We start from the raw sequence: 13326 nt of genomic DNA, 5'->3' as shown, positions 1-13326 counted from the left end.
GACAATGTAGATAAACGAGTGATTTTTTGAAAAATAGGTTATTATAAGTGTATATTTGCATTTCCATTGTTCTTTCCCACTGTAAGCCCATACGGAGGAGCTGCAATTATTTCTCTATAATCGCAATTGCTCTGTCAGTATACTATGACGTCATAAAGGTGTAACGTTATATATACTTTTCCATGACGTTATAGATTTAAACCACTATACGATACATCATGTGTTTTTCTCCAACTCGATTAAATTGACGTATTTACATGTAATATTAAAACATGTTTTTGATAACATTTTAAAGGAATTACTGTTATAACATATCATTGATTCTGGTAACAAATCTATGTGAATTAAAAAGATACATTACAGTCTGAATGTTTACTTTTGATGTAATAGCTTAATGTCAAGGTCTAGGCTAATACAGGGTATTTGCGAGTGGTAAAATGCAAATATAAGTAATAAACAACGATTATTTAGTGAACATGGCGTTATGAATAGCAACTGCTCTGCTGGCATATTTTCCATGATGCGCTAGCACGCATCATGGAATATGTCAACAGAGCTATTGCTATTCATAACGCCATGTTCACTAAATAACGTTGTTTATTTCTTAAATAATATATACAATAAATCGTTTGTGTTTTTTTATTTTTAGCAACTCTACCTGAACACTTCTACCATGATCGCCTTCCAGATCAACACTAACTTCTCTGGGCGTCCAGATCTTGCATTAACCTACTATCCTTCTGTCATGGAGTTCTACTGGTTCGTCGCAAGAACGTACGCTCAACTGACCCGACGTTACCGGGCCGGCAGTCTGCCACACAATGTATGTATATATATATATATATATATATATATATATATATATATATATATATATATATATATATATATATATATATATATATATATATATATATATATATCAGGAGAAAACGTACCCAGTTTCCAGGGTACGTTTTCTCCAAGAGAAAACACACCCTATAAAAATCATAACTGTATTATTTAATACTAGTAGTTTTAATGCTTTTTAAATAATATTTTACACTAGAAATATATAGGAATGTATGAATTTATATATGAATATATGAATTTAATTCTTTATAAATTTAAAGGGTTTGGACATATTAAATAGTTAAATAGTTTTCAAATGCTAAACTTGAATGCATCTTTCAATGCATAAATACATACATTTTATAATTAATACCTTTATAATAATTGTAACAACTTTTATTTTAGTACGAATAACCTGTCATAATTCATAATGTGTTACGAGTTTACTTCTTCTCAGTTTTCCATTTACCGTTAACTTTATCTATTTGAGTATCTCTATGCGATATCCCCTGATTGCCCTTTAATCATAGTGATAATCAATTACATACCTGAGCAGTTATTATTATGTATTATCATGCATTACAAGATGTTCTGATAGGGTATTTTTTTTACATGTATGATGAGGATTTCATATATATACTAAGACAGACTGTTCAATGTGTTGTAATTCATCTCGTATGATTTTTCATACATGTTTATATGAATCAAACAAATATTTAGAAGACTTTGACTTGATTTGAGCAGAGACATAAATTATTGTTATTATTTATGTCTCTGATTTGAGCTAAAAACAATTCAACTTAGTTTTATAAATAATTTTCTATAGTTGATAGGGGCAGCATTCAAGACCCATTTTTGCACTACTCTTTCAGAATACTGGTATCCAAAAAAACTTCTTAAGATACTCGATCATAATAAATATAGTTCTCCAAATTAAATTGCAATAAAAACTAACTATTAAACGGTTTCGTTTATGGTGGATCAATTGCCGACTAATTAAACAGCGAAAAATCAAGCGATGTTCGTGTATGTAACAAATTATTGTATAGTTAAAGGGACTTGGACACGATTTGACTTAAAATTTTCAAATTTTATTTTTTCCATTTTCAGTGTTTATACTGATAAATATAAAAGTTTATAATGCTTTGTCAAAATTTGAAAGTCAAATATTAAGTTATAAGCAAGACACAGAGTTCATAATTTTTTGTTTTGTAAACAAAGCCCGAATGTTGTCATTTTTACATATGTGTTGTATTGGTGTAAGTTTTAATCAAATGTAATTTTCTTTTGTGATACTAGTATTTATGAAGATATTGAGTTAGTTTTAATTGTTTTTTACATGTCATTTTGTCTAAGAAATGGTTAATCTCTACTTTACATATTTTGTAAACAACTATAAAACTCGAGCTTTGTTTACATAACAACCAATTCTTACCTCTGTATCTCACTTGTAACTTGACTTTAACATTCAATATTTTGGTCAATCATTTAAAATGCACCAATAAACCATTTTATACATAAAAAATAAAAATAAAATTTTCGATCTCAAATCGTGTCCAAGTCCCTTTAAACAAAATTATTTTTTTGATTATTCATGTACGTGATTATCAAATTATGTTTTTAAAAACAACGGTAACAAATGATACACATCTTTATTGTATATTTTATATTGTTTCATTCAAGAATGTTTATGAAAACTATTATTTATGATTTTCATAGGGTACATTTTCTCTTGGAGAAAACGTACCCTAGAAATTGAGTACGTTTTCTCCTGGGTACGTTTTCTCCAGCATTAACACGCAAACATTAAAACGCTGCTGTGATGTTATTTCTTTGACCCAGCAGTCTAAAATTTTACCTTTGGCGCAGTCATGCACGCACGTGCGCGCGCGTTTTCTGCCACTGAATGATTTTACTAGTGTGTGTGTGTGTGTGTGTGTGTGTGTGTGTGTGTATAAAACCTTCGTTAAATAGTTTTATATAGACTGTTCATCGTCTATGATTTTGTTTTACTATATATTACGCTATATAACTTTATTCTACGATTGTTTCCTTCAAAAAGCATTATGAGGTCGTAGTATCATTGTTGACGTTATCACTAGGTAACGTAATTACGTCATAATTTTAACGAGTGTAAAACGTCTGAAGATTTTTAACAATGAAAGCGCTTATGTTTTGCAGTTAGTATTGCTTATTTTCCTTTTATAATATATATATATATATATATATATATATATATATATATATATATATATATATATATATATATATATATATATATATATATATATATATATTTTTTTTTTTATCTCATACGTGTGGTGTATATTACCCGTGTGATAAACCTTTGCTATATCACACGGGTGATGCTATATCAAATACTTCCGGTCGGAACTACTTTTGACACAGCCCCTCGCTTCAACGCTTTAGTAACCTATTTTCGAAGATTTGCTAGTACTTTCAACATAACTATATCTACTACAAAAATTAATATAAAATTGATTTTGTCAAAGATTTAAATTACAAATATGAAGGAAAACACATAACTGCGTAGCACAGGCGTCGGAACGGGGGCTATTGTAAGGGGGGGGGGTTGGTTAGCCCCCCCCCCCCCCCCACCTTTTTTGCAAAGTTATTCATAACCGTAACCACAAGACCCTTTTTTCTTGTTTGTCAAGATTTTTGATAAATTTAGCCCACTTCCAACTTTCAATTTGCTTTGTGATTTTTATAAAACTACAAATTACGTTAGCTATTAAGGAGTTCATCCTGACGACGCGATGAAAACAGAGCGCTCTGGTTGTGTTTATATACAAGAACTTACCGAAATACTGTTTCATGAGACTTTTATTCCACCACCAGTAAGCATCCTTATTCACTATTTTCAATTTTGAATCATAAGGCTAGCCTAGTGTTTGTTTTATTAAACACCATTCATCAACATTGTTCGAGTCAATTCAAACTAACGAGCATTCGCAACTTCGTGTATGTCAACAAACTTGATTATTCAAGTCTTCTAATCGGAATTTCCGTTTAATCAAGTGAATAAGCTCTAAGAAAAATTATTTAGAGCTAAAAAATTATTATCAAAACAGTTAGATTTATCTCAGGAATGACGTACTAAATTGTATTGCGCAAGGTCACAATAGCCGCATAACACAACGTTGCATCATCCGCGGGTATGATAAGGCAACTCACAGCGATCAAATTCCTCTGATCGATATGATGTCACAATAAGCAGCATGATGTCATATTTTACTCAGAAACATGTCGATTTTAACTTTATCTCTGGTTTAAATTATAAAAACTACAGACATACAATATCATTAGAAACTCTTCTAACTGAATATATCTTTGATTTCTCTCTATTACGTATAATTATCATTGATGACGTCACAAGCATGTTTAATAGAGAAGATCATGTCGGGAGACAAATTATCGGAATGCAGTGTAAACAATGCCGAAATAAGACTTATTTAATACAGATGCCTAAGATTTAGATGAGTGTCAGTTAGAATATAATCAGGATAATACAGGCATGGATATTTTGTTTAATCAGCGAGTGTTATAAGGTAAGCGGATCGACATTTATATGGCTTGACCAGCCTTTCCTCTGTCAGTGTGTACATAAAATGGCAAAAATGTAACACTACCCCGGATATTAGGAAAGATGATTTTGGTAAATATCAACGGTATATGACCTAAACTACCTGAAAAGTGCTGCTAGAAGCGTGTGCTTTGTTGTTTTAAACGAAAAATACGTAGTATTTTCAATGAAATTTTAGAACTTGAGAGGGTTTCCGATAAATATATACAATATTTATTTTATGCGATGTACAATAGGATTCTAGCAATACTAATAAACATGAACTAATTGCCAATCGAATTATTGTAGCAAACATACAAATGAACTTCGGGGTAGTGTTACACTTTTTGATTTTTTGTTAAGGTAAAAAAGTGATCTATTTTAAACTGTCACGTGATACCATGGCACGGCATCTTCAAAGATTGAGTCGATTCCAAAGTAGAAAAATAATATCTTGGTGAACTCTTTCACTTGGTATTAATATCCCGCGTTGTTTTCATAAAAATAAACATTTTTTAAATTGATCATAATTTTGACGATCATTTAACTCGGAGTTGCCTTAACCTACCCGCGTCGTTTTTAATCTTTGGAAAAAAAAAACAATTCGGGTCACATAAGGGACTGTCTCAAAAGCTTCATGATATAAATCAAATTGTATGATATATATAGAACATCTATGATTGTGTGATTTTATATTTGCTTTATCCAACTCGTTGAAATAGTTATATTCGCTCGGCAAGCCTCGCGAATATATACACCATTTCAATTCGTTGGATAAAGCAAATATAAAATCACACAATATAGATATCCTCTATATATATTATACAAATATTGACTGGGGTTGAGGGCAACATTGATTATATTAGCCCCCGAGGGACGAAATATTGCCTGACGCGAAGCGGAGGGCAATATTTTCGTCCCAAGGGGGCTAATATAATCAATGTTGCCCGAAAACACAGTCAACATTTGTTTTGTTATATGAAGAAACAAACAAAATTAAGAAAGTAATTGAAAACAGATCGCCGTAATTTCCCGGCTCAACAAAGAATTCACGAATTCAATCTGTGCAAAGTGTAAAATTGCTTAGTAGAAAGATAACACTTGTGGTGGGTTCGGATGCTACATTTATTCTAACTAAACTTTTACACAGGTTAATGCTTTCCCATGCATTCTAACATTTATAATGTAAACAATAGTTGGTCTCACATAAACACACAGCAAGCGCTAATGGCTAGCTGGCTGAAGGATTAAGATAAACTGTTTCTAATGGACATTACATCCCTCCTTTCCTTTGAATTTTAATTGTGTTCATTTATTGTTTGTTAATGAAAGTCACTTATGAAATTATCACTGATATTAACATTGCCAAATTAAATAGAAATGTTCCTTTTGTTTATAAGATGTTATCAGTCACTCACAACATTTATACATATTTAATAACTACAAGATTGATTATAAAACTAAACTACACGGAACAAGCCAGAGGATTATTATGCCTCTCAACACGACTTGTTATGTTTTACTTAGAAACATAATCATCTAGATATTTTGGACGATTTGTTTTCTGCCTTAAATTATAGCGCGGAGTCATTGGTATCGCATCTGGAGACTTCGTTGCTTCTGTGTTGGTTTCTGGGTTGTTTACATCTCCGTTATCGCATTCATCAGACTGGTCAATAATAACTTCTGCTGGTTTTATTTCTTTGAATGCACTGGAGTTTCTTGTAACGGTTTTGTTTTCATTTGATGCTGCTATCATGGATCCCTTTTCCCTATGACTTCCAATGGCTCGATTTCGTACGGAGTAGATAGTTTATTGCGTTTCTTTTCTTGAACAATAACTCTGTCTCCCGTTCTTAAAGATGAATGCTTCGCATTATTTTTCTTGTCTGCATAATGTTTCATCTTTTGTTTCTGATTTTCATCTCGTCTCCGCATTTCCGTTTTTCTGAATTTCGTTGTTTTAGGGTTTTCCGGAAGACGAACTTTTATATTTCTTCCAAATAAAGCTTCCGCCGGTGGAACTTTTGTTGTAGAATGGGGCGTTGCTCGGTAATTTCTCAGAAATTGGCCATGGAAAATATCTTGTTTCCAATTGCGGCTCTCTGCATGCGATGTTTTGACAACTCATCCTATGGTCCGCATAAACCGTTCAACTTCCCCATTAGCTCTTGGCCATAATGGTGTAATTTTACGGTGCGTAAATCCCATGTATTTCGTAAATTCGTTAAATTCATGACTTCGAAATGGAGGTCCGTTGTCTGTCTTGACAATATTCGGAATTCCATGTGTAGAGAAAATCTTATCCAATTTCGTCATTGTTGATCTTGCTGAAGTTGAATATACAATTTCTATCTCCGGATATCTCGAATAGTCGTCATTTACCACTAGTAGGTATTCTACGGATGGGAAAGGACCGCAAAAATCTACGCTTACTTCCAACCACGGTTTGTTTGGTAGCTTTGACATCCTCAACGGTTCTATCTTGTTGGCAGGAACAGATGATAGACATGGGATGCAAGATTTGCATAGGTTTTCTACCATTGAGTCGATTCCAGGGAACCAAATTTTTTCCCTTAGCAATTGTTTCGTTTTAACAATGCCTTGATGTCCTTCATGTGCTATGTCGACTATTTTCCTCTGTAGTGATGAAGGAATCACTAGTCTTGATCCTCTTAAAAGAATTTCCATCTCTTCATGTTTTCCAATACACAGCTCGTTCCTTAGTTTGTAAAACGACTGCATTGACAAATTGTCAGACTTAGTTTTCCATTTTCCAGTCCTCAGATTTTGAATAACCATTTGTAGATTTGCATCATTTGCTGTGCATTCTGCTACTTCCAATAAAGTAACAGTTTTTGGGACAGCATGTTGTGCAACAAAGTTGACAAATTCTTCCCCTATTTTCTCTTCTTTTGATCCATTCTCATCGGTTCGTATATTCGGGTGTCTGGACATATAGTCGACTGGGTTGTCAACTCCTTTCTTATATTTGACATGAAAATCATATGCTTGAAAACGCAAACGCCATCTTTCAATCCTTGCAGGCGGTTTTGATTTCGGATTGTTGAATATACTTTCTAGCGGTTTATGGTCAGTAACCAATGTAAACCTGGATCCGTATATGTACAAGTGAAAATGTTCGCAGCTCCAAACGATGGCTAACGCTTCTCTTTCTGTTTGTGAATAACGTTGTTCTACTTGGGTCAATGATCTGCTTGCATACGCAACAATATTTCCTTCCTGGGAAAGGATAGCTCCAAGTCCAACTGGGCTTGCATCAACAACTACTTCCGTTGATTTGTTCTGGTCATAGTATGACATAACAGTATCACTTGTAAGTGAATTCTTTAGCTTTTCAAACGCCAACTGTTGTTTCGTTTCCCACTTCCACGCCATATTCTTCTGTGTGATAATCCTTATCGGTTGCGTAATTGTTGAGTAATCTTGAATAAATCTAGATACATAATTTGTCATTCCAAGAAAACTTTTCACTTCACTTGTGTTTGTTGGACTTTTCGCTGACTTGATAGCTTGTATTTTAGCAGGATCAGCTGAAATGCCATCTGTGGAAAATACATAGCCAAAAAAAGATAGCTTTTGTTTGTTAAACTCACATTTTGGTCGGTTTAGTGTTATGTTGCGCTCCCGTAGCCGTTCCATGACTTTTCTTAAACGCGTATCATGTTGTTCTTGTGTTTCCCCATACACTATGATGTCGTCACTCATATTTTTTACCCCTTGTAAGCCTTGGAGTGATTCACTAACAGTCTCTTGAAAAATTTCAGCAGCTGATGAAATGCCAAAGTTGAGACGTTTATATCGGCGCAATCCTACGTGAGTTGTGAACGTCGTTATGTATCTTGATTGCTCTTCCAATTCAATTTGGTGATACCCTGCATTCATATCCAATTTTGAGAAGATTTTGGCTCCATTTAAATCATGAATTATGTCATCAACTGTAGGTGTGATATGTCTTGTTCTTTGAATTGCCTTATTAGGTAAACGCATATCCACGCACATCCTAATTTCATCTGGTTTTTTCGGTTTGGGTGCAACGACAATTGGTGAAACCCAAGGTGTAGGGCCTTCTACTTTCTCGATGATGTCAAGATCCTCAAGCCTTCTTAACTCTGCTTCTACTTTCTTTCGTGGAAATGGAAAGGTATCCGTCGGTGAGGCTGAACAGTAGGTTTGATGCTTTTATCGACGTGAATTTTCACTTTTACATCTTTTATTTTTCCAATTCCTTGAAACAGGTCAGCAAACTCTTCATATATTTTATTCACATCTGTTGACAAACGATTGATCACTGGTATGATACCAAGATCTACGGCACTTTGGTATCCTAGGAGTGTACCACAATTTCCTTCGACTACATAGAATTTTCCAACAGCTATTTTGGACTTTGTTTCAATGGTCGCAGTGAAATATCCAAACGTTTTTGTGTCGTTTTTACAACCATATGCGAAAATTCTTGTACTTGATTTGCTCAGTTTAGGTTTTGGATGCAGTTTGGAAAACGTGACCTCGTCCAAAATATTAACACTGGAGCCTGTGTCAATCAACATGCAAAAGCGTTGCCCATTAAGCGTAATATTAAACTTTGGTTGTTTTGTTGTAGAGTTGTTCCTGACGCTGAATACGTATCCATCATCTCCATCACAGTCCTGGATTTGTTTAACATGTTTTTTCTTAAACTGGGGTTTTGATTTACAATAAGCAGCGAAATGATTTTCTCGTCCACAGTTACTACAGATTTGTTTGTTCTCGGCTCTGGATTCCGCCTTGGTTTCCAATGATGAGTTCTTTGTTCTGATTCCTTTTGGTGTATTTTGTTTACACTGGAATTGTTATTTTCGATTCCCGATGCCTGCTTCTCCGCCAGTTCTAATGTTCTTGCCGTTTCTAGTAGCTTGTTGAGTGTCATCTCCTCACTAAGTGCTTTTCTTCTTAATTTTGATGATGTGCAGCTCTGTATGATCTGAGACTTGATCTCACTATCATTGTCTGCAAATTCACATTTTGTGGCAAGTTGTCTCAATCGGGTGTGATATGTGTCCACTGTTTCACCTTCCGATTGCCTTGTTTGTCGGAAAACGTACCGCTCGTATTCCTTGTTTACTTTTGGTTCAAAGTAATTTTTCAACGCATCTTTGGCTTGGTCATAATTCTCGTCATTCCCTGTATCGGCAAAAGTGTCGAAAATGTCATAGACTTCCTCGCCAGCGTAATGAAGGAGTAGCGCACGTTTCCTCTTGTTATCTGTGATTTTCATTCCAACGAATAGGTTTTCCAGTCTCTGTACCCATTTCCTCCATCGGGTACCTATTGCTCCCTCAGCATGGACAGGAAATTTAGGAAAAACCGGTAATCCAGATTCTGCCATTGTGTTTTCCTTCAAAGTTGAATAAAAATCCTCGTCGCCATTGTAAAATTGCTTAGTAGAAAGATAACACTTGTGGTGGGTTCGGATGCTACATTTATTCTAACTAAACTTTTACACAGGTTAATGCTTTCCCATGCATTCTAACATTTATAATGTAAACAATAGTTGGTCTCACATAAACACACAGCAAGCGCTAATGGCTAGCTGGCTGAAGGATTAAGATAAACTGTTTCTAATGGGCATTACACAAAGTTCATTTCAAAAATATCCTCAGCATCAAACGGTCACTGGTGATATTCCGCCGACCGAAAGAATTAATATACAAAAACGATACTTCATGCCTGTAGGAATATGCTAAATTTTTAAAGTTTAAAAGCGTAATATCGAAAGCTAAATTGTCATGGCAATATTTTAAAACTGTATCTATATTCTGAAATGAAAAATTGGAAGATTTAAAGATAGATCCAGCCTTTTAGAAATTTTACTTAAACATATTTGAACAGTTAAAATAACTTATTCAAAATACCAACAAATTAATTTTTCTAACAGTGAGCTTCAGCTCAAATAGTACGAATATTGAAATGCCAAATGTTAACACTTTCACTCACTTTATATTGGGAACAAATTGAAATGTACAAAACAGACGTAATTTAACGATCATTGTACTTTGTTCAATGTTTTATGCTTCTACTGCTTTTTGCTTAATATTTCGAACCCTATAAATACATTTGTTTTGCCTCGGACTAGAATGTCGCGACGTCATTGGATGAAACGCGTCACGTGGCTGCCTTACAAATTTCTTTACAAGGCAAGCGTCAAAATTTATAGGGCAACATGGCGGACGTTACGTTATTTGAACTGATTTTTTACACAAACGTTTGTTTACATATCAAACTTTAGGTCCTCGACAAAACAAAACACTTATTAGGTTTGTTACTGACTGTTTAAAGAAATTTGTGGGGTCGGTAAAGTCCATAGAAGGCGAGGCGAAGCCTCGCCTTCTATGGACTTTACCGACCCCACAAATTTCTTTAAACAGTCAGTAACAAACCTAATAAGTAATATTGTGCTCAAACTACGTTCATCTACAAAATAGAAAATTCCAACGAATGATATCCTTAAACATATAAAAACCGGGGATTTCATACAACATTATACAATGTAATTATATACAATGATTGAAAATTTACAACGTTTGTGAGAATGAATATGTATTGATTACTTAGACCCTTTAATGATTGACATTATCGATAATCTTATAAACCCTATAACAGTGAATTTCGTTCTAATGTGTGACCCTCTCCTTTTAATAAATAAAAAATGAGTAGAATGGGTGGACTTTGGTACAAAAGACGATATGTAAATGAAGAAATAAAGCAGATCGGACAAGACTCGTTTTCTTATCACTTTATTTATAAATTCTCACCAGTTGGGGGGAAATTAGCGATCAGAAATGAAACTCGTTGATAATACAATTTACAAATAATGCATTGAATTTCTCATAAATGAAGGAAATTGGCATATAAAGTCACGTCGAACACGATCACCGAAATCTATGTCACGTCACACGAGTAACATTACACAAGTTGAATTTTTTAAAAAAGCTCACCGTCTTTAGAGTAAACCTTAAACAACAATCAATTATCAAGAAAAACTAAACTCTTTTTTATATAAATTTCACATCCTCTGTATACCATGGCGTGTGGAACTTTTTTATTTCGTTATGAGCCTTTCAAGCCTGCGTGTCAAAAATTGAGAAATGTGTACCACATGCTTGCAAGTTGAGATCGATTATAGTAGCGGAAAAGAGATCTTGGGAAGGGTCGTATTTTTTTTATAAAATCAAATTAAAATCAAAGTTGTACCACTGCATTTAGCATTATACAAATACTGACTGGGGTTGAGGGCAACATTGATAATATTAGCCCCCGAGGGACGAAATATTGCCCGACGCGAAGCGGATGGCAATATTTTCGTCCCAATGGGGCTAAATTAATGTTGCCCGAAAACACAGTCAACATTTGTTTTGTTATATGAAGAAACAAACCAGTAATTTACAACAGATCGTCGTAATTTTCTCAGCTCAACAAAGAATTCAATTTTGTGCAAAGTTCATTTCCAAAATATCCTCAGCATCAAACGGTCACTTGTGATAGTCCGCCGACTGTGCGAATAAACATACAGATGTTCTACCTGATTTTACTTCAAAGTAATTCGCAAATCCTTATATCCGTTATGATAGCAAACCGTCGCATTGCGCGTCCGTTGTTTACTTGCCTTGACTGACTGTCTATTATGACGTCACCTTGTTTTGGAGTCGCGAAGAGTTATTTACGTCATCGTTTACGAATCAACTAATCAGAGGCGATTATTTGAAATAGAGGGAATGTTCTCTAGATACTATTCCTAGCCGGTCAATATCAAAAAAAAAAAATTGACCGGTCAATATTTTTCGGACGAGCTAATATTACAATTATTGACTATTCGTCTATATAGAGTTATATAGTGAGAATATACTACTGAATATAACAAATATATATATCGCATAGCCCCCTAACCCCGTCACTACCCTAACTCCGTCACTTTCGGGAAACTCCTCGCCGTTTGAAATCAAGTGCCATTATGGCGTCATTTATTACATGTCAAAAATCTTAAAACATGGGTGCTTTCCATTTAACCGGCATCGCCGGATATGCCGGTGTTGCCTTTGTTGCCGATTGCTGGAACGCGCGTCGCCGGCGAGGGATTGTGGCAACGCAAAATACCGTTGCCGATTAGGAAACAATATGGCGTCGAGGTTATCTTGTTCTACAAAACCAGTATTTCTAAAACTAACATTTGTCCTACTACATTGAAATACATTAAAACTGCAAATAGCCAAACTTTCTGGATCAAAATTTAAGATAAGTATCAGTTTTAAGCTGCAATCGTCCTCGTTCGAGCATTGTGGCGTTGCCAACCGTTACGTCAAAATTTCAGTTTTATCCTAAGGGTAAGTTCAAATTAATGGAAGAGCCACTGTAACAGCCACAAGCGTGGACTTTGATTCTCGCTTGTGACGTTGCATTTTACAGTGTTCAACGTTTGTGACAGTCTTATAACTGCAGTAGCTTTTCATACACCACTTTACATGCAAAAAATATGTGGAATGTGTGTGTCTGTATATATATATATATATATATATATATATATATATATATATATATATATATATATATATAATTCAATGACAGAAAAATCATGTAGGCGTCACAGGTTAAATTTTAGACTGCTGGGTCAAAGAAATAACATCACAGCAGCGTTTTAATGTTTGGTAATCAAAGAACCCAATGAGATAAGTTTTTGACAGGCCATGGAAACAGTAATGAAGGATCTAAAGCAGGCGCTTTGTGATACAATGACCAAAAACATTTTAAAGGAAGCCGTCTACAACACATCAGCCATGGTGTTCTTCGACGACTTTCTTGGAAATGGAGATCGTGACAAGGATGGTTATCCGGTGGTATGTTTATAATTTATT

The 13326-nt window shown here is 34.5% G+C and overlaps 1 protein-coding gene across 2 annotated transcripts in view; it reads left to right on the top strand.

Moving 5' to 3' along the window:
• Window positions 1-13326, top strand: part of LOC105330289 (uncharacterized) — a 122917-nt gene that overhangs the window by 36673 nt on the left and 72918 nt on the right. For both annotated transcript variants that reach the window (XM_034443490.2, XM_066079070.1), the window contains exons 5-6: window positions 650-823; window positions 13156-13308. In XM_034443490.2, coding sequence (XP_034299381.1) covers window positions 650-823; window positions 13156-13308 — 327 coding nt within the window. The remainder of the gene's footprint in view (window positions 1-649; window positions 824-13155; window positions 13309-13326) is intronic.

Source organism: Magallana gigas, chromosome 3 (genome assembly GCF_963853765.1).
Source record: "Magallana gigas chromosome 3, xbMagGiga1.1, whole genome shotgun sequence".
Taxonomy (NCBI): domain Eukaryota; kingdom Metazoa; phylum Mollusca; class Bivalvia; order Ostreida; family Ostreidae; genus Magallana; species Magallana gigas.
The sequence above is the reverse complement of the archived record's forward strand: the minus strand, read 5'-3'. Positions and strand labels throughout refer to the sequence as shown.